Source organism: Schistocerca serialis, chromosome 1, assembly GCF_023864345.2.
Source record: "Schistocerca serialis cubense isolate TAMUIC-IGC-003099 chromosome 1, iqSchSeri2.2, whole genome shotgun sequence".
NCBI lineage: Eukaryota > Metazoa > Arthropoda > Insecta > Orthoptera > Acrididae > Schistocerca > Schistocerca serialis.
This window is the reverse complement of record NC_064638.1, coordinates 794,413,811-794,434,642: the sequence shown is the minus strand read 5'-3', so window position 1 is coordinate 794,434,642 and position 20,832 is coordinate 794,413,811. Positions and strand designations below refer to the sequence as shown.

At 38.1% G+C, this 20,832-nt stretch overlaps 1 protein-coding gene across 1 annotated transcript in view; it reads right to left on the bottom strand.

The window, feature by feature from the left end:
* Positions 1-20,832, bottom strand: part of LOC126434319 (uncharacterized) — a 132,792-nt gene that overhangs the window by 87,095 nt on the left and 24,865 nt on the right. Inside the window, exon 3 of the mRNA XM_050090455.1 lies at positions 3,032-3,162. Coding sequence (XP_049946412.1) covers positions 3,032-3,162 — 131 coding nt within the window. The remainder of the gene's footprint in view (positions 1-3,031; positions 3,163-20,832) is intronic.

Here is a 20,832-nt window from a genome sequence, read left to right as displayed (position 1 = left end):
TGCAGAATCAACAAAGTCTGTTGCACCTATATTATTTGCAGTATCTCAGTCCCAGTTGTGCAGAATATTATGTAAATGATTTGTGTCCTGCTTCAGTCAAAACCTCAAAAAAATCTATATTTAGCATTGGCTGTATTTCTGATTGGCCTTTGAGCTGCCTTTCTCCATTTTAATGTGCCACCCTTTCTCAGTGAGTGACTGATAGATCTGGTGAGTAATGAAGTGCTGTACACTGTAGACTCTACAGCCAGGCAATGATATCCAAGGATGTATGTGGCTTATTTGGATGTGTCAAAAGTGTATTTCATAGTTTTCAGAAGCTCACAGTAAAAATTTTGGAATCAGGTTTCAAAACACCATGCCATGATTCTATAGGATATGTTGAATTTTATGAGTTTGAGTGAACACTGAGCTAAGAATGATTCTTCCCTGTGAGTTGTCAGTTATTACAGAAACTAGGGAGGAAGGGGAGGGGGCTATGCAAACTACCGTTAAAACTTCAACAGTTTTTAAAATATTCTTGCATTTCATGTTAGCAGCTGAAGATTTTGACAGCATACTTCCTTCTGAGTATTCTTCCATGAATTAGGACTGACTGCACTTCTACTTTTGAAATATAATCAAAAGCATTTGATTTATTTCCAACTTATATATATATATATATATATATATATATATATATATATATATATATATATACAGTCAATAAATACACCTGTTTCATCACAATTATGAAATATATTGGTCTAAGCAACACAGGTCTCATTTGTAACCAAAGTGTGCAAACTAAACAACAAACAAAACATTGACTGTAATCAATTAAATCATTTAGTCACCATCCTCTGTACCATTATTTCACAAGGAATAGTGTCTCAGTCTTCTGCTTTTAAAGATTTCTATATTTTAATGTAAAATCTCTGTCCTGTTAGTAGACAAGAATGCAACGTGCATGTGGAAATTGTTCCTATAGCCTATATTATATCATTGTCCTGCATGTCATATTATGTTCTTATAGCCCATATTATCTCACTGTACTACACATTATATTATGTACTGATCTGGTTCTTATTTTTAAATGTAAATGCTCAAAATATTGAATAACCTGGAATGTAAGTGTAAATATGCATAAAGAGTTCTTTGTATAATTGGAATATAGTTTTACAACTGACTTAATGTTGTCCAGATAATTTCTGAATTGCCTACATTACACATTTTATCATCATGCAAATGGCTAAACGAGCTTTTAAATAGCCCTAAACAAACATTACTGTATACTGTTTATTAGCAGTGACCTGAAGTTAGCAGCAAGTCTTACTGTCAAAAATTAGTGTACAACTGACAACAGGGAATGCAGTATTATATGCTGCTGAGATGATGACACTAGGAAGAAATGGGGCAGAACAACTCGAGAAAGAAGAGAGAAAAATACTGAGAAAAATACTAGGTCTCAAAAGAGGTAGAGAGAGGTGGATGCGAAGACCTAGGGAAGAATTGTACCGGAACATGAGAACAATATCTGGGGAAATCAGACTCATAAGGGCAAGGTTTGCTGGACGTGTAGTTAGGATGAGTATGGACAGAATGACGAAGAGAGTGTGGGAAACAACAGGGAGGACAAGGGGAAAGACAGGAACCAAGTGGGTTGTTGAACTTCAGAAGGACTAGTTGGAATTGGGGATCAAGGTCGAAGGAAAGGAAAATTGGAGGAACAAATATACACCAACAAATACGTCGGAGATCAATGACAGAGAAGAATACAGGAAAAGATTAGAGAGTCACCAGTGGATCCGACAGGAGAAACGGAAACTGAAGATCTCGGAAGAAGAGTAGAAGAGAAGAAGAGAAAGAATGAAGAGGTTCTGGGAGAAGAATGCAGTCCACAAAGGGTCTAACTGTAGTCCTGCAGAGGCCGTAACACAAGAAGAAGAAGAAGAAGAAGAAGAAGAAGAAGAACTAAACAAGGTGAAACACTCAAAAAAAACATTTATTAAATCTGGATAGATTCCATCTTGCATTAAATTCATGTCAACAGTCATGGATGTTGTAAAGGGACACCCTCCTCTAGCATTACTTTTCCTCAACAGAAGTAGTCGATACCAGAACTAATTTTCAAATTTTGAACAGGTCAGTATTATCTCAGCTGCTTTTCTAAAAACATTCATATGGTTTTGTACATGATGTGTTATATTTCAAGCTAAAATCTGTAAAAAGAAATTACTTTATTTTCTTTGTCACAACTGATATGTACTAGCTCTAATGTACAGTTGAAATTATTTATTTTGGAAACATCTTAAATTACTAAATATTTGGCACACCTAAAATTTCTATTATTAATTGTGAAATTTTGTATGGTTTACTCTGTTTATTTCTGGACTTATTTATGAGATAATAATACAAACTACTAGAATTTCACTTGTCAAGAAAATTTGTAAACCCTTTGGAAAATTGCTGTTGTCATGGAGTGAGGAAGTAGTAGTGGGCATGCCTCTCATGTGATGATATGTGTTTTTGTAGTTTGGAAGAAAAAAATGTAATTTTGGCTTTGTCAAAGTGAAAATTCAAAAGACAGTGTTATATAAAATGTGAGACAATAAATTATTGTGAAAACAAAAATTCTGCACAGGTATTATTCATATTTATAAATGTCAATTGGAACTATGAGAACCTAAACTATGAAAATTTCTGCTTCAAGAATGAGACTCTTAGACATGAATAACTGGAACCGACTATGAGAAAAGAAACTAAGTAAAAAGTTTATTGTAAATTTTACTCCTTTTGTATTTTTGAAAAAAGAGACCTAAGCACTGACAATCATAGTGATATCAACAAAGTCAACGGGCGGGGGAGGTTATATATCAGTTTGTCATATGATATTCTCAGAACTTGATAACTCCTGGCAACCTCAGACCTTTAAACTAAAACATAGATTTCAAAATAACAGAAATTCTAAGGACAGGTTGTAAAATGCAAATAAAAATTTAAATGACAGAATTATCTACTTTATTAGATGATAAATGTGAATGACTCTTACCTGACAGACATTGCTATTACACTTGTTTATGGTGATGGTGCACCTGGTTCCTCCCGTATATGTTGCAGGGTAATTTGGATTGACGAAATACGTACAGTTGATTCTTGATGATGTTCCACATGACCTGATAACTGAATAAATATAAAAATCTTACTGAACACACAGTATCATAACAAATTGTGATTGTTTGAGTAAATCTGTGTTTTAAAAATTATGTAGTGAAGACTATTCTTTCCTCTCCTACACACACACACACACACACACACACACACACACACACAAATGGAATAGACACAGTTCTTGGCAGAATGGTCGCTGGTGATGTTAGCAGCCCATCAACTAATCAATGGCTTTGGTATCATTCAAAATCTGCTAATAGCTTAAGGAACCTTATGCTTCTGGAATCAGGAATGGTGGTGAGTTGTAGTGAAAACTGAAACATTAAACTTAGTTTTACTTAACATGTACTATAACTGGCAATTTTTAGAAAGCTAACAGAAATATTCTTGAGACCTTATATACTGAACAATCTTTGTATCATCTATGAAGACGCTGGTGCTGCTTTTGGCAAACTGTCACAGATGGTTCATATGGCTCCAAAAATAAAACATCACTAGATAAAAGGGGTGGTCAAAAGAAATTGGGGTAGATTGAAAAAAGTAAGTAAGCTGTTTTTTATTTTAAAAGTAACTGCTGTATTTGTTAATACATTTATCACACTGTGAGACATGATGATCAATGTCTTCATGGTAAAATGTCTTCAGCTGCATACGAACCAAGACTATACATCTGAGGCAAATCATTGGCCACAAATGTCTTTCTTCAGGGCTCCAAAAATATGAAAACTGCTTGGGGAAGAGCAGGACTGTATGGAAGATATCTAATAACTTCCCAACAAAACTTCTGCAGTGGAGCTGAAACAATCTTGGCAACAAGTGGGTGGACATTATCCTGCAACAGAATGATGCCATCTGCCAAACATTCCTGGGTGTTTTGACTTGACGGTTCACTTCATTTCAATTTTTGCAAATTGTCTATGTTCCACTGTGTGTCAATTGTGGCATTGTATTCTGGACCATCAATGAGCAGCAGGCCTTGCTTTCAACAAAAAAGATCATTATAACTTTTCCAGAACTAGCAAGCACAGCTTTGGGTAAAAAAAAAAAAAAAAAAAAAAAAAAAAAAAATGTGATTTGTCTACTTTTTTCAAAAATGAGTTGGGTATGCCATCAGATGTAGGGTTCTATGTTGTTCAATATTGTTAATCAACTAGTGTGATAATCTGAATAGCCCATGTTCTATAACTCATTTTAGATTAGGCACACAGGGAAAGAACATGCTAATGTCTCTCACTACAAGGAGCACCTGTGCTTTTCCCAATCTTGTGTGTAACATTTTAGATTCCTTGTGGGTTGGCAAACAATGTTGAAGCAAGAAACAGCGAATTTTCCTTTATTGTGCATTATTAGTACTAATGAAAATCATTGATTTGATTTGAGACACTGTTTCATAATGCAGGTGTTGTAAGTGATTGATTTCAGCTGCGCAGAGGTTTGCGTGGTCCCTTCTGCCAGAGATTTGAGTCCTCCCTTGGGTATGGGTGTGTGTGTTGTTCTTAGCATAGGTTTGCGTGGACCCTTCTGCCAGAGATTTGAGTCCTCCCTTGGGTATGGGTATGTGTGTTGTTCTTAGCATAAGTTAGTTTAAGTAGTGTGTAAGTTTAGGGACCAATGATGTCAGCAGCTTGGCCCTTTAGGAATTCACACACATTTGAACATTTGATGGATTTCAGCTTTATTAGTATATCATTTATTCAGAATGATGAGTTCTTCATATGAGGATGAAAAGCAGATGCCTTCAGATTCTAACAGTGTTAGGAAAAGGCAAGTATGAGGGTGAATTAGTTCAGTATTGAAGGACTTAAGTGTTCAGCTGAACAGTTTAGGAGAAGATTACAACTGTAAATTAAAGTGTTTTGAGGTACTAAATGCTGAAGAAAGATCAAATCTTATATGAAAATTTAGTGATATGGTAGACTGGAACCAACAATCGTTGTATCTAATAGATCTCATTGCAATTTTTTTGAGTCGTTAGTCTTCTGACTGGTTTGCAGCCCACCATGACAGATGGGAGTAGCAATTACTTTCTGGATGTCTTCCTCTACAATTATTGAATTATTGCCCTCTACAGCTTCCTAGTACCCTGGAAATTATTCCCCGATGCCTTAACGAAAGTCCTGTCATCCTGTCCCTTCTTCTTGTCAGTGTTTTCCATATATTCCTTTCCTCACCAATTCTGTAGAGAGCCTCATCATTCATTATCCTATCAGACCAAATAATTTTCAACATTATTCTGTAGCACCACATCCCAAAGGCTTTAATTCTCTTCTCTTCCAGTTTTCCTATAGACCATGTCTCACTACCACACAATTCTGGGCTCCAAATGTACATTCTCCGAAATTTCTTCCTCAAGTTAAGGCCTATACTAGCAGATTTCTCTTGGCCAGGAATGCCTTTTCTGCCAGTCTCCTTGCTCTGTCTGCCTTAAGTTATTTTTCTACCTAGGTAGCAATATTCCTTAACTTTGTCTAGTCTGCAATCCCCAATTCTAATTTCAAGTTTCTCACTGTTCTCATTTCTGATACTTATCATTACTTTGGTCATTCTTCAATCTACTCTCAAACCATATTCTGTACTCATTAGACTGTTCAACCCATTCAACACATCCTGCAATTTTTCTTCACTTTCACTGCAGATAGCAGTGTCATCAGCATATCTTATCATTGATATCCTTTCACCATACATTTTAATCCCGCTCTTGAACCTGCAATCCCTATACACAGAAAAGCCTTCATGGGAGTACTTGGAGTAAGAGGTTGACCATCAATACAGTTCAGAAATTTTTGAAGCTGGACAAGTCTTCTTGTGCTGAAAGAGGTAAGCATGAAAGTAAGCCATTGGAAATTAAGATAGAAGTAGGAATAGTAGTTTATGATCACATTCCTTCAAGGGTGGACAAAGTCATCACGGCAATGAGAAGACCAAGAATTTTCATCTCCCAGAGGAGCTTTTGGTGAAAAAATTGCATGAATTGTTCCAGGAAAAATATTCAAATTTCGCCATTTCATATGAAATGCATACAACAGTATTCAAAACCAAATTCAGTATAGCTTTCTGGTATGCAATGAATGATAAATTCTGGGAAACCAAGTGAAAAAATTGCATTAATTGTTCCAGGAAAAATATTCAAATTTTGCCATTTCATATGAAATGCATACAACAATAACCAAAACCGAATTCAGTATAGCTTTTGGGTATGCAAGTAGTGATACATTCTGGGAAACCAAGATGGCATCCAATATTGAAAAGGGTACAAATTGTTCAGTGAAGACTAATTTGTTGATAAAGGAATTCAAATTTGTTCTACATTACAAAAACAGTATGATACAGAGAGGTCTGGTGATGTTAACTTAAATTTCTCAAATTGAGAGTGTGGCATGTTTACATGTAATGGTCATCAGATTGCAACTGAAATGTTTGCCAGTGGACAAACGGAAAGTGTGTTGAGTTCTCAACAGTCTGATGTGGAAATGCGTAAACAGTATTTTAAAATGCTTAAAAAATGATGCAAAGATTTAGTACCAATCTAGATGATATTACTGAACATATTAGGTCAATGAAGCAAGTGCATTGCAAACAGAGTAAAAACACAAGTCTTTCAGCAGAAAATAGTCAGGTCATGATGCAAAGCCTCCTTAACAATTCAGACAGTAATAATAGTGACAACAGTTGTGAACATGTTAGGTCAATGAAGTTAGTGCATCGCAAACAGTGTGAAAACACATGTCATTCAGTGCAATTGAGGAGAAATGAGTGCAGGGAATTCCAAAATACATACTCAACACAGAAGGCCTACATAAAGTCAAGTGCTTAAAAACACATCATGTTCACTACACGGAGTGTACAGGAGGCAGAACTACCTTCAGGTATAGCAAACTTTACAAACAAACATGTGCAGATAAACATGAATTTCAATTCCCAAATTTCCAGTTTTAATGTAATGAATACTCTGACACCTATGGACGTGATCTTGCTGGAACCTTACGCTATGATTTTTACATAAATGCTCCTTCCATTGTCAAACCAGAGGCACCTTTGGATGAAATCACAAAAAACATAAATGCTTAAAATCTCTCTAGTTCATTACAATGTACGATAATTATTGGGGGCACCAATGATGTACATAAAAATGAATTATTCAAGGCCACTAACAATTTGAAAGAAATGTTGAACTTTGCTTGGACAACACCTGTAATTGTTGTAGGGATTCCTCATAGACATGACTTTATAATCACTTCTACTGTAAATGATGAAATCATCAAGGACAATAGACAGTTTGAAAAGATCTGCAAAGCATTCTACAACTGACATTTCTTGTCTGTGGAGTCCCTTGAGAGAAAACACTTTACACAACATGATCTATATCTAAATATTAAGGGTAAGACATTGCTATACAACCCGAGACATCATAAATTCATTAGGTAGATGCAAGGATGATGAGCCCATTACTCTCCCACATCCTTCTTCCCAGTCAACAGCATGCTGCACTGCACAGCAATCATCTTCAGAAGCAACAACACAACTCCCACCACTGACATAACAACAACAGTGTCAACTAAATTGCCTCTCAAACAAAAGTGTCACCACCAGGCTACAACAAGGATTTTTTTTACTGAAGACAAGCAGCAACCAAAAATTGAGGTGAGCAATGTGGCAGTCCCCAAGGACAATAAATCACTAGAACATCGAGGGTATAACTAGTAAAACTGCCGAATTAGAAGTACTTTTGCTTGATCAGCTAATGATATTTCAGTTTTATGTGTGAGTGAAAGGAAAATCAAGCTTGTACTGTTAGAAAGGCGCTAGAAAGGCAGGATTTGAAATTATTAGTTGCTTCTGTAGAGAGATTTATAGATGGAGGAACATGCATATACACTGAAGATCCAAAGAAACTGGTACACCTGCCTAATATTGTGTAGGGCCCCCTCAAGCACACAGAAGTACTCCAACATGATATGGCAGGGATTTGGCTAATGTCTGAAATAGTGCTGGAGGGAACTGACACAATGAATCCTGCAAGACTGTCCATAAATCTCTAAGAGTTCAAAGAGGTGGACATCACTTCTGAACAGCATGTTGCAAGGCATCCCAGATATGCTCAATAATGTTCATGTCTGGGAAGTTTGGTGGCAAGCGGAAGTACTTAAACTCAATTCTGGATGTGTGGGGTATCACATTGTCCTGCTGTAATTGCCCAAGTTCATCAGAATGCACAATGGACATGAATGGATGCAGGTGATCAGACAGGATGCTTACGTATGTGTCACCTGTCAGAGTCAGATCTAGATACGAGGGCAGTTCAATAAGTAATGCAACACATTTTTTTCTGAAACAGGGGTTGTTTTATTCAGCATTGAAATACACCAGGTTATTCCCCAATCTTTTAGCTACACAACACTATTTTTCAATGTAATCTCCATTCAATTCTACGGCCTTATGCCACCTTGAAATGAGGGCCTGTATGCCTGCACGGTACCATTCCACTGGTCGATGCCAGAGCCAACGTCGTACTGCATCAATAACTTCTTCATCTTCCGCGTAGTGCCTCCCACGGATTGCATCCTTCATTGGGCCAAACATATGGAAATCCGACGGTGCGAGATCGGGACTGTAGGGTGCATGAGGAAGAACAGTCCACTGAAGTTTTGTGAGCTCCTCTCGGGTGCGAAGACTTGTGTGAGGTCTTGCGTTGTTATGAAGAAGGAGAAGTTCGTTCAGATTTTTGTGCCTACGAACACGCTGAAGTCGTTTCTTCAATTTCTGAAGAGTAGCACAATACACTTCAGAGTTGATCGTTTGACCATGGGGAAGGACATCGAACAGAATAACCCCTTCAGCGTCCCAGAAGACTGTAACCATGACTTTACCGGCTGAGGGTATGGCTTTAAACTTTTTCTTGCTAGGGGAGTGGATGTGGCACCACTCCATTGATTGCCATTTTGTTTCAGGTTCGAAGTGATGAACTCATGTTTCATCGCCTGTAACAATCTTTGACAAGAAATTGTCACCCTCAGCCACATGACGAGCAAGAAATTCCGCACAGATGGTTCTCCTTTGCTCTTTATGGTGTTCGGTTAGACAACGAGGGACCCAGCGGGAACAAACCTTTGAATATCCCAACTGGTGAACAATTGTGACAGCACTACCAACAGAGATGTCAAGTTGAGCACTGAGTTGTTTGATGGTGATCCGTCGATCATCTCGAACGAGTGTGTTTGCACGCTCCGCCATTGCAGGAGTCACAGTTGTGCACGGCCGGCCCGCACGCGGGAGATCAGACAGTCTTGCTTGACCTTGCGGCGATGATTACACACGCTTTGCCCAACAACTCACCGTGCTTTTGTCCACTGCCAGATCACCGTAGACATTCTGCAAGCGCCTATGAATATCTGAGATGCCCTGGTTTTCCGCCAAAAGAAACTCGACCACTGCCCGTTGTTTGCAATGCACATCCGTTACAGACGCCATTGTGACAGCTCCGTACAGCGCTGCCACCTGTCGGAAGTCAATGAAACTATACGAGATGAAGCAGGAATGTTTGAAAATATTCCACAAGAAATTTCCGGTTTTTTCAACCAAAATTGGCCGAGAAAAAAAATGTGTTGCATTACTTATTGAACTGCCCTCGTATATCAGGGGTCCAATATTGCTCCAACTGCACATGCCCCACACCACAACAGAGCCTCCACCTTAACTGAATAATCTGTTCTATTCACATAATTTATCACCCACTGTCCATGAATGCACTAGACTTGGAAAGACAACTAAAACAACAAACATTTGATCATAATGTAGAAGTGATTGACACTGGATTCCACATCATGAAGCAATAAAATTTAGTGTAAATAATGTACTCAGCACAAATTCCAAGAAAAATGAGAAATACTTCTACAGAAGATGTATAAATAAGGACAACATTAGGATTTTTAATCCATTGCTGAAAATTTCAAACTGGGATTTGGATACATATGACAATGCAGATATGAAGTTCGAGTCATTTTGAGCTTGTTACAAACATAACTATAAACTGCATTTTCTCTAAAGAAAATGGAAGTGAAAACCAGAACTAACACTTGGATAACACAGTGGATAACAGAATCTTCAGAGCAACTTAGAAAACTAATTAAATGAGCTAGGCAAAATCCAGTATGTAAACTGTTAGAGAAAAGTATACAAGAAAGTCACTGCACTAGTAAAAAAAATTAAGCAATGATACATACATACATCAACAGAAACAAGGGTAGCAAGTAAATAAATAAATCAGTTTGGAATGTGATAAATTAAAATCTTAGGCAGAATCAAAGCAATAAACACCAACATTGTTCTTAAAAGCAAAGGCAAAACTATAAAAGATCCTTTATAAATTGCCACTATATTCAATAGCCACTATACAAGTTTCATACAAAATCTCATAAAAAAACAAAATCACATAAAGGCTAAGCATAACACCTCTGCAAATCCTAAAAATATATTTTTGTATGCTGTAACAGTACAAAAGGCAGAGAATGCAATTAGCACAGAAAAAAATAAATTTTCCTGTGGAACAGATGGCATTCCTGATGAAGTAATTAAACACAGGAACATTTTTCCTCCCCTTGTTGATATAATTAATGCTTCTATCAGCATTGATACTTTCCCTAGAGAACTCAAGCTTCAAGCTGCCCATAATAAAACCATTATATAAAAACAGTGGTCCTTATTATTTCAAAAACTACAGACCTTTATCAAAGTTGTCGTCTTTCTCAAACATTTTTGAAAGAATAATGAACAAAATGTGGAATATTTGCCAATGAACAAAATTGTTTTTAGAAAAAATATATTGGCTAAACTGCTATATATAATTTCCTAAGACTTGTTCTCAATTCCACTGATCATCATAAAATAAACTGTGGATTGTTTTTAAGGCTTATCTAAAGCAATTGATGTTATTGATCATAAAATTTTCCTTGACAAACTATACTGCTATCGAGCCTGTGGCACTGCTCATATGTGGTTGAAATCATACTTATCTGACAGATACCAGAAAGTGGAAATAGTTCCTGAAGATAAATCCTTCTTTTCTGGATATGAGAAAGTTACTCATGGAGTACCCTAAGGATTGGTGTTGAGACCCCAGTTGTTCTTGATATTCATAAATGATTTACCTAGTTATTTAACACAAGCTGATGCTGTACTATTTGCTGAAGATAGGAGTCTCTTTGTTAAAGCTCAGAATGTGACTGACTCACACAAAAAAATAGAAATAACAAATGAAGAAATACTTAAATGGTCTAGAGCAAACAGTACTTGTTAATGAGAAGAAAATGTTATGGATGAATTACAGGTGTACATCAAATAAAGTAATCCCTAACATAATAGTGAAGTTAGGTGAACAGAAAGTACTTCAAACTTCAAGTACTAATTTTTTTTGGAATTTGGTTAGATGAGCATCTTGAATGGAATAAACATATGAAACGACTCAATAAAACTTATTTTGTGATTTTTCAAATCTAGCATAACACTCCTTTACTACGCAGAAACAAGCAATAAGAATTATAAAAAGGATTGCATGTAGGGAGTCCTGTAGGGAAATATTCAAAGAACTTAAAGTTATGACTCTTACATCTATTTATATCTATGAAAGTATATGCTTTTTGAGATCTCATCCCCACCTCTTTTCTTTGAACAGTCATTTCCACACTATGAAACTAGACACAAAACTGACTTCCACAGAGAAGTACATAATAAAAGTCCTGTATCAAAGAAATGTAATATATCATCCCAAAATTCTTTTTACTGCCCTTCCCTTGAGAGTTAAAAAGATACCAAAGCTGCACATTTTTAAAAATGAGCTTATGAAAATACTTATAAGTGAAAGCTTTTACAGTGTTGATGACTACATAAATTTTATGAATTTGAGGACATCCATAAACTAAGTTAAACATAGCCATGCATCACTAGATATAATGTAAAATTATAATTTGTTATCTTTATGTATTTGGTTATCTGTATGATTCTGTCTGTATCTATATGAGTCACTTCTGTTTATGTACTTAATTACCTGAATGAGTTGTATACAGGTAACATTATTTAAATTTTTTTGTATCAACATATGACAAGTCCTATATCATTTTATATGATAAAATGGATGATCAATAAATCAAACCTGTGATAAGTGCACTGGTGAGACGAAAGTGCTGAATGCAATGATGACATGAAGAATCCAATTCTTGAAAGGAATTAATAAGAACATCATTGACCAGAAAGTATACTGAGTCAAAGCTGAAACATTTTATTCCACAAAGAGAAATGCTCATTTAAGAAGCCAAAAGACTAATGGCACAGAAGCAATCTCCACGGACTACCAAAAAAGTATGCTTACCAAAATAAATACTAATAACATCTATTACAAAAGACATTTATCTATTTATTCTTCCAATACTCATCAACATGCAAATGCAACTTCAATGTTCTAAACTTATGGTGAAGATATTGGAAGAAAAGGGACCAATGAAGCTGTTTCCTTTTTAAAGCACTTTGTGACAGAATTATTGCATAAGAAAGTAAAGTATACTGAAGTATTTTGGGATCCGTGGTCAGGCCAGAACAAGACTTACACTGTACAAGGCATCTTAATTATCTTGTGAGTGAACAAACTTTTGGAGACAGTGTTAAGTAACTTCCCCTATTGGAGGACACACTTTTATGGATTGTTGTAAGAATATGAGACTGATTAACATATGAGCAGTAGCAGAAGCTCCAATGGACTGGGTGTGGATCATGGCTGATGCTCGATGCAAACCTAAGCCTTTTGATGTTGTGGTGATCAGCCAAGATATACAAAACTGGAGATCATTTCCCAAGGAGAAATATTTAAGAAAATGGCTGATGCTCGATGTAAACCTAGGCCTTTTGATGTTGTTGTGATCAGCCAAGATATACAAAACTGGAGATCATTTCCCAAGGAGAAATATTTGAGAAAATGTCCTTTCCTAACAAGGCCTATCAGAGAGGTCATCACAATAAAATAAAATAAATTTAAAAAAATCCCTGCCTCATTCAAAATCAATAAACTTACATTAGAGTTTGGATTTTACATTGGTGAGAGAGTTACAGTAACTTCAAGAGCAGCAGTCTGGAGAAAATCCATCCCCTACTTATGGAGCTAAAGTATAAAAATATTGTATTATTTTAGAATAACTTTATATAATGCTAATAACAATAACAATAATAATAATAGTATATTCAAGGGTAATCTCGAAATAAAAGTATCAATACCTCCAGGTTTGAAGGAGTATTGCAGACAACAAGCTAGAGTGTTGTACACAAAACTTTTACACTACGCTGAGAAGTGCATGTTGGGACTCTGTGATATTATATTTTATTCTTATTACCAACATCACATGAAGATAAAATAGCAGACAGAACTGCTTATGGAAGCATTTTCATTGTTTCAAACATTGGTTTTCATTACAAAATAATCTGATGTATAATGTTTAACAAAAAATACAGTTTTACTTACATATCGTCTACCCTGCTATGTACAAGAAACATATTTTTCTCTTGTAGTGCATGACATTACTTTCAATATTATGCCAACAGAACTATAATTTAAATAATTAAGGAATCAATTTAAATTAAATTTAATGTATATAACATGTCCTCCCAAATGACTTTTGTTCTCATTAATTTGGTTGATTTGCTCTCCTGAACAATATGCTAATGTGAGCAAAGCATGTCCTTTTCTTATGCTCTTCATCTGTTTCCACTGTTGATTCTGATACTTGCTTTCTGCTTCTATACTGAAAGTGATGTTTCATCTTCCATGACAGTATGGGGGAGGAAACAATATTTTTCATCATGATACTGCCCCAAGTGCTGCAGTGATGTCAACTTCCTGTTCAACTTCTACTCCTCTGTCAGGCTGTTGGGAATCCAATGTGCACAGATTTTCTCATGCTCTGTCATGAGAACGTGAACCATACCATGATTGATGCCCAATATGAGCTTCCACCATCCACTATGAGTCAATTCTGTCAGCATCCACCACAGTGATGACAGAAGGGATAATGACACGATGAGCCTGGCCTGGCTGACTGCTGTATTTTAGTGACACCTGTCTTTCTCGAAATTGTTTTCTTTTTTTTCCGCACAAATACATGTGCATGTGACATAATGTGTTTGCCTTAAGCATCAGACATTCAGGCACGAATTTCATTTCCTGACACTCTTATCACAGTCAGTAACTGCACTACACCTTGCTGTTCCTCCATCCTGGCCTCCATAGTGAAGCTGAATGCACATATGACGCACTAACCTTACGACGAACATGCTTAATAGAAAAATGGCACAGCAGTGAACATTTACACTGATCCTTCCTGATTCCTAATAGAGAGCACTTCTATATACACACCTACCTGCATTACCAGCATCCATGTCATGCTTGTTAGATAGTCTTTCTGGTGTTCATTTGACTACTTACCATATAATGCACTCAGAAGTCTGGAGGAGACATTTATCCAACAGTGGATGGGAAATAACTGATGATATTTCCTTTCATTCTTATAGGGGAGCTACAATTACAAAATCTTAATATGCTGAGGCTAGCTATAAGATGACATGAGATGACAAGTTCATTTAGTGGATACAAAGGTAAAACAAAATTTTATCAATCAAAGGTGACCCATGGAAATTCAGCCACCTAAATTGGAAAAATTTTCTTGGGTTGCACACATTGTGCACTGCTCCATTTATGAGGTCTGAATGTTGCGTCTTAAGTGAAGCTGTTTCATGGAGGCATCCAGGATGAGAGTGTTTAGAGTGAAAATTTATGGTTGTATTGTCGCCAATGATGATGAGAGAGAATGGAAAGACTAAAACTCCCTTCTGACTTAAAGCCTACTCGTCTTGATTAGCATGAAGGGGTATGCCAAGATGTTGCCATTTCCAGTGTATGAATAGTCACCAACAGTGTCATTTATTTCAGACCATAGGGAATTACAAAAAGTTAGTGCGCGATGGCACATTGTCTGGTGATCAGGAAAGTTACAGTATCATCTCTGTTCCTCTTCCTGAGCGAATAATTGTAATTAAAATTTCTGGCATCACTAGTCCTTGAACTAGGTGCCTCTAGGTCAAGCATTGCAGATTAAATTTCTACATATCATCCATTTGGCAACGGCCTTGCCGCAGTGGGTACACAGGTTCCCGTGAAATCACCGAAGTTAAGCGCTGTCGGGGGTGATCGGCACTTGGATGGGTGACCATCCAGGCCGCCATGCGCTGTTGCCGTTTTTCGGGGTGCACTCAGCCTCGTGATGCCAATTGGGGAGCTACTCGACCGAATAGTAGCGGCTTCGGTCAAGAATACCATCTTAACGACCGGGAGAGCGGTGTGCTGACCCCACGCCCCTCCTATCCGCATCCTCCACTGAGGATGACACGGCGGTTGGATGGTCGCGGTAGGCCACTCGTGGCCTGAAGACAGAGTGCTTTTTTTTTTGTTTTTTGTTAACCTACCATCCATTTCATATTGATTGGCCCCCGACTTTGAGCTCATATTCTGGTCACATTGCATTACGAAAATGTTATGACTCGACAGAACCGCAGAAACGTCTACCTTTATTTAATGTGTGGATATTACATCTTAGCCGAAGTGGGAGCGACATACGCGCAATACTCGAGAGAAATTGCCCTTTTTCTACCTTTTTTAGGCGGGTCTCAGCTTCAAGGCCGCATAAAAATCAGATCGTAATTATGAGAAAAATTCCTTGGCACGGTTTAAATATACAACCTTGATCTACTCACAGGCGGATTTTGGTTATTTTCTGATTACTCGTTTCATGTCAAACGCAAGACGCTGCGATTGGCCTTACCGTTGTTAGATTAGATTCAGTTTTCGTTCCATATACCCAAAAAATGAGATGATTCTCGTGGGTGTGCTACTGCGATGGAGAAGGCACTGGTGTTAAGCTTGAAGTTTTGTTGTTTACATAATGTGTGTTTACGAATGAATACTCCTCGTGTTTGTTAGTCAAGATTCTGTAAAGCAGTTGTGTTAGTAACGGCAATATATGCGAGGTTGGGGTGAACATAGTTGTCACACCGGCCCGCCGCTACTGTTGTACAACAAGCGCCCTTTCTTCAGCGAAGAACAGCAATTTCGTAGTCGCATTCTAGTACAGCACTGCCGCGTTCAGATTTTGTTACGAGAAAAGGGAAATTTGCAAATAAATGCTCGATATGCAAGCAGCTCACAATACATGGGTATTTGTAAGGCACATTTCAACAGTAAACGGAAAAGTCGGTTAGCTCGAATAAATTTTGCAGTAAAAATTAATAACTGAAATAAAACCTAACTTAATCGCTTTCACTACTGGCTGAAGTCTCGCTGCTGCTATTGCAGTAGTCTATTTGGACCAGCAACGGTTCTATTGCTGTATCAAGACTGTTTGTGTGTATGACTCACTGAATTCCTCCATACATTTTGGGGAATACTTTGCACAGTGGAGCGACACAACTGTAAAGTATCATTTATTTTAAAATTCTCGTACTCCTTTGCTACCTTGTTCTTGACAAACACACAAATAAGTTCAATGGCGTCCAATTAGCAGTGCGCTACAGCAATCACAGAAGTTTAATTTCCTTGTCCACTGATCGCAATGTACTTTCAAAAAGGTGTTCCTGCGCCTCGAAGTGCGGTCGCGCGTGTTCCTGTAGGTCAGCTTTAGTAAATTTCTCGTATGATGTGTATTATTGCTTTCCATCCATTTAGTCATAGACTCCTTTCTCCATTTCGTAGATGGATTTCGTGAGACTGGATGTATCATCGTATGATACGGAGCCTGATCTAAAACAATCGCATATTTGTTGGGTATTTTTTCCGGAATGCTCCTAAACCACTCTTCGTACTGTCTGGCATTCATTTCAGAATGGTAATCTGCACTTCCTATTTGCGCAATAAAGCATAAGCCAGCAATTTGTACGAACCCTTCTTCGTCCCCAATGTTGCACATTATAATCCTTTTTATTTGAAATCCTTCTTTCCAGTCTTTCTACTCTTGAACCTTCCTCTGTAATCGTATACATTTTCTGATGCGTAACGCATTCTTTGTTCCCGCCAACCAAACTTTCTGGAATGATTTCCACCACACCAACTCTCATCGGTGTAATAAACCCAATGTTGTGCAAGTGTCTTATTTCCCGCAAGAACGCGTCTCTTTTTCCTGCTACTTGGTGATGTTTCATCAGGACAGGTTTTTGTTGAACTTTTTGTATCTGAAGTCCAATTTTCGAATAGCACGCCAAAGGGTTGTTTCACTCATGTCAGGAAAATCTTCCACTTCAATCTTCAACTTTCCGAAAACGGCTTCCACTGTTGGAAGCTGCTTTTCCACACAGAAGCCATGGATTTTTCGTCTTGTGACTCCCTGTGTAATCTTGTCCAATACAAACTTCTGTCGCCTGTCACAACTCTTTTTTGGTGATGCAATACACGAAGTTTTTCTATATTCTCTCGAAATTTCACTAACACCGAGACACTCGGAAGTTCTCTTTATTGGCTGTGATACGGAACTGCTCGCGCGCTGTCCTTCTTTGGCGTTAATCATCATCGACTTTCCACAATTCCGTAACTCAGGGCCTCCCAACCTTTTCAGCTGGCGGACCCCTTCTTCAGTCGAAAAACCATGGCGGACCCCTAGTCAGTCAAGAGCACAGTAACTTTAAATTTCAGAGCAAAACCCATGGGAACTGAAAGCTTCTTAATGAATGTGCCATGTTCCCAATGAGCCCTCCCCCCCCGAAGTATCAATAGTCTTTGGTTTAGAGATGAAAGAAAACAACTTCAAATTAACGATCCAATTTGAATTCCCACTGTATCCAGACACTTACTAGTGAATTTACTCCCTTTGTTCAACATACTATAGCCTGATTAATATTACTTGGTAATTGACATTTCACACGGAGCTGCCTTCCTCCAAGAGCAATCGACGTCACGTTGAAAGCTGCCGCCTGTGGTCTGTTAACTTCCACTGTTTGGCAACTGTTGTGTAAGGAGCATGCATATTTCATAACAGTCGTGTGTCTGTGTGTGTGTGTGTGTGGTTTTTGTGAAATCCGAAGAAAAATGTTCAAATGTATGTAAAGTTTATGGGACTTAACTGCTGAGGTCATCAGTTCCTAGTCTCACACACTATTAACCTAAGTTTAACTTCCGCTAAGGACAACACACACACACACACACACACACGCACACACACACACACACATGCCCGATGGAGGACTCGAACATCAGACAGCGGGAGCCGCACCAATGTTTTGGTTTGTGTTGCCGACTGTCAAATATTATTGGCAAAGATCGAATGTTATTGCCAACTTTCGAGTGCTATACACATGTTTTTCACAGGAAAAAAAAATAGTGATGAATTTGATTTTCACATTTTTATTCAATAATATTACTCATTATTTTACACGATTTGGTGAAAGGTGGCCGCGGAACCCCTAGAAAGAGCCGGCGGACCCCCAAGGGGTCCGCGGACCACACGTTGGGAAGTCCTGCCGTAACTGATGTTTGATTTCATACAAGTACAAGGCAACTAATTACCTTACGAGCACTGTCTCACACGTGAGACTCGCACGTGAATACACAACAACGAATGGGAACAAGATTGTTTGCTACCTGATGGGACACCGCGACGTAAACACTGCAACAATGAATGAACAATGAAGTGTAAATATTGTTCAGAGGTACGGCAACATAGCCCATGCGAGCATGCGGCCCATAGAAACGCAAAAGCAAATAAACTGAAGATGTGGTATTACCACTATATGTAGATTTATATGCATAGAAACATAACAGCTGTGAGAGGAAATAGCATAGCTTAAATTTACACTTTTCGTCTTGTTAATATGTTCACTGACATTGCAGCAATCTACACCCGCCATGAGTAGGACAAAACGACTTATTGGAAGCAGGGACAGTTCGTCAGGAAGTTGAGTATGGTTGTATCTTTAAATCGTGAAAAGGAAATTTTTTCTTGAATTGCGGTCTGACTACTATCTCCCCAAAATTGACACTCGCTAAAAATGGTCGAGAAAGCACGCTTTCTCTAAAATATTACCTCGTATGCCACCCCCTTTTCAACTAAAATGTAGTATTCATGCACCAAATAAAAGAAGACATTTCCACCATTCCAGAAAGGCACAACATTTGGTGTGACCAGAATATGAGTTAAAAGTCAGGAGTCAACCATTGTGAAATGGATAGTAGGTTATCATCAGACAATCATCGGAGACATGTTTGGACGCAACCCGGTCAAGCTGAACGCCTTAGACACACTGTCCAGTGAGTGCATATAGGTGGTTCCCTGCTGTTTTGGTGTGACATTATGTGGGGGCGACGTACGCCACTGGTGGTCATGGAAGGCGCCTTAGGGGCTGTGCGATACGCTAATGCCATCCTCCGACCGATAGTGCAACCATATTGATAGCATATTGGCGAGGCATCCGTCTTTATGGACGACAATTCGCGCCCCCATCGTGCACATCTTGTGAATGACTTCCTTCAGGATAACGAAATCGCTCGACTAGGGTGGCCAGCATGTTCTCCAGACATGAACCCTATCGAAAATGCCTGGGATGGAATGAAAAGGGCTGTTTATGGACGACTTGTCTCACCAACCACTCTGAGGGATATACGCCGCATCGCCGTTTATGAGTGGGACAATCTGGACAAACAGTGCCTTGATGAAATTGTGCATAATATGCCACAACGAATACAGGGAAGCATCAGTGCAATAGGACGTGCTACTGGGTATTAGAGGTACCGATGTGTACAGCAGTCTGAACCACCATCTCTAAAGGTCTCGCTGTAAGGTGGTATAACATCCAATGTGTGGTTTTCATGAGCAATAAAAATGGCGGAAATGATGTTTGTGTTGATCTCTATTCCAATTTTCTCTTCAGGTTCCGGAACTCTCGGAACCGAGGTGATGCAAAACTTTTTTTGATGTGTATAGTTTAATGCTTCCTCTATTTTCGAATACATACTACATTAGGAACATTTCTAAATTACACTTAAGACAGAGTTTGACATTTTCGACACTCTAGCTTATGGGGTACAAGTACGGAATAGTGCATTCGTTTTAAGTTTCTTGAAGTTAAATAATGGAAAGTCTAATAATTTATTGTCAAAGAAAATAGAAAAACACAACATAAAAACACAATAGAAAAACTCACGAAATATACCATTTTCGGTTATTAAATCCCTTACTCTAAGTAATTTCACTAGAAGAAGTCGAACATATGTCGTCTTTTAGCGTAACGTGCACTTTTAGTGTGAGCCCACATTTTGCTCATAAGACACATTACTCATTCTTCACCTACCTCGTCCTGCGAAAATTTTCCTGAGCAAATGAGAAAATTTCCATCTTCATTAGACAGTACTCTGTTGTCCAGAACGCTACTGAAGGTTGACGAATCATACCTCACGCTAAAAACATCATCTCAGAATCAGATGATTTGTGGTTCCTAGGCTTTGGTGGCCTCTGCTTCTTTGTCTCCGGTTTATTTATTACTGTCGTCGATACTTCAAGAGGTCTTTCGTATCGAGACAAGGTTACGACAGCTGAAGGACCTGCTTTTCTCCCCTACATTTCTGGCCTCTTCCTTATTTGTGCAACGGGTGAGTTTTGTCAAGATGTA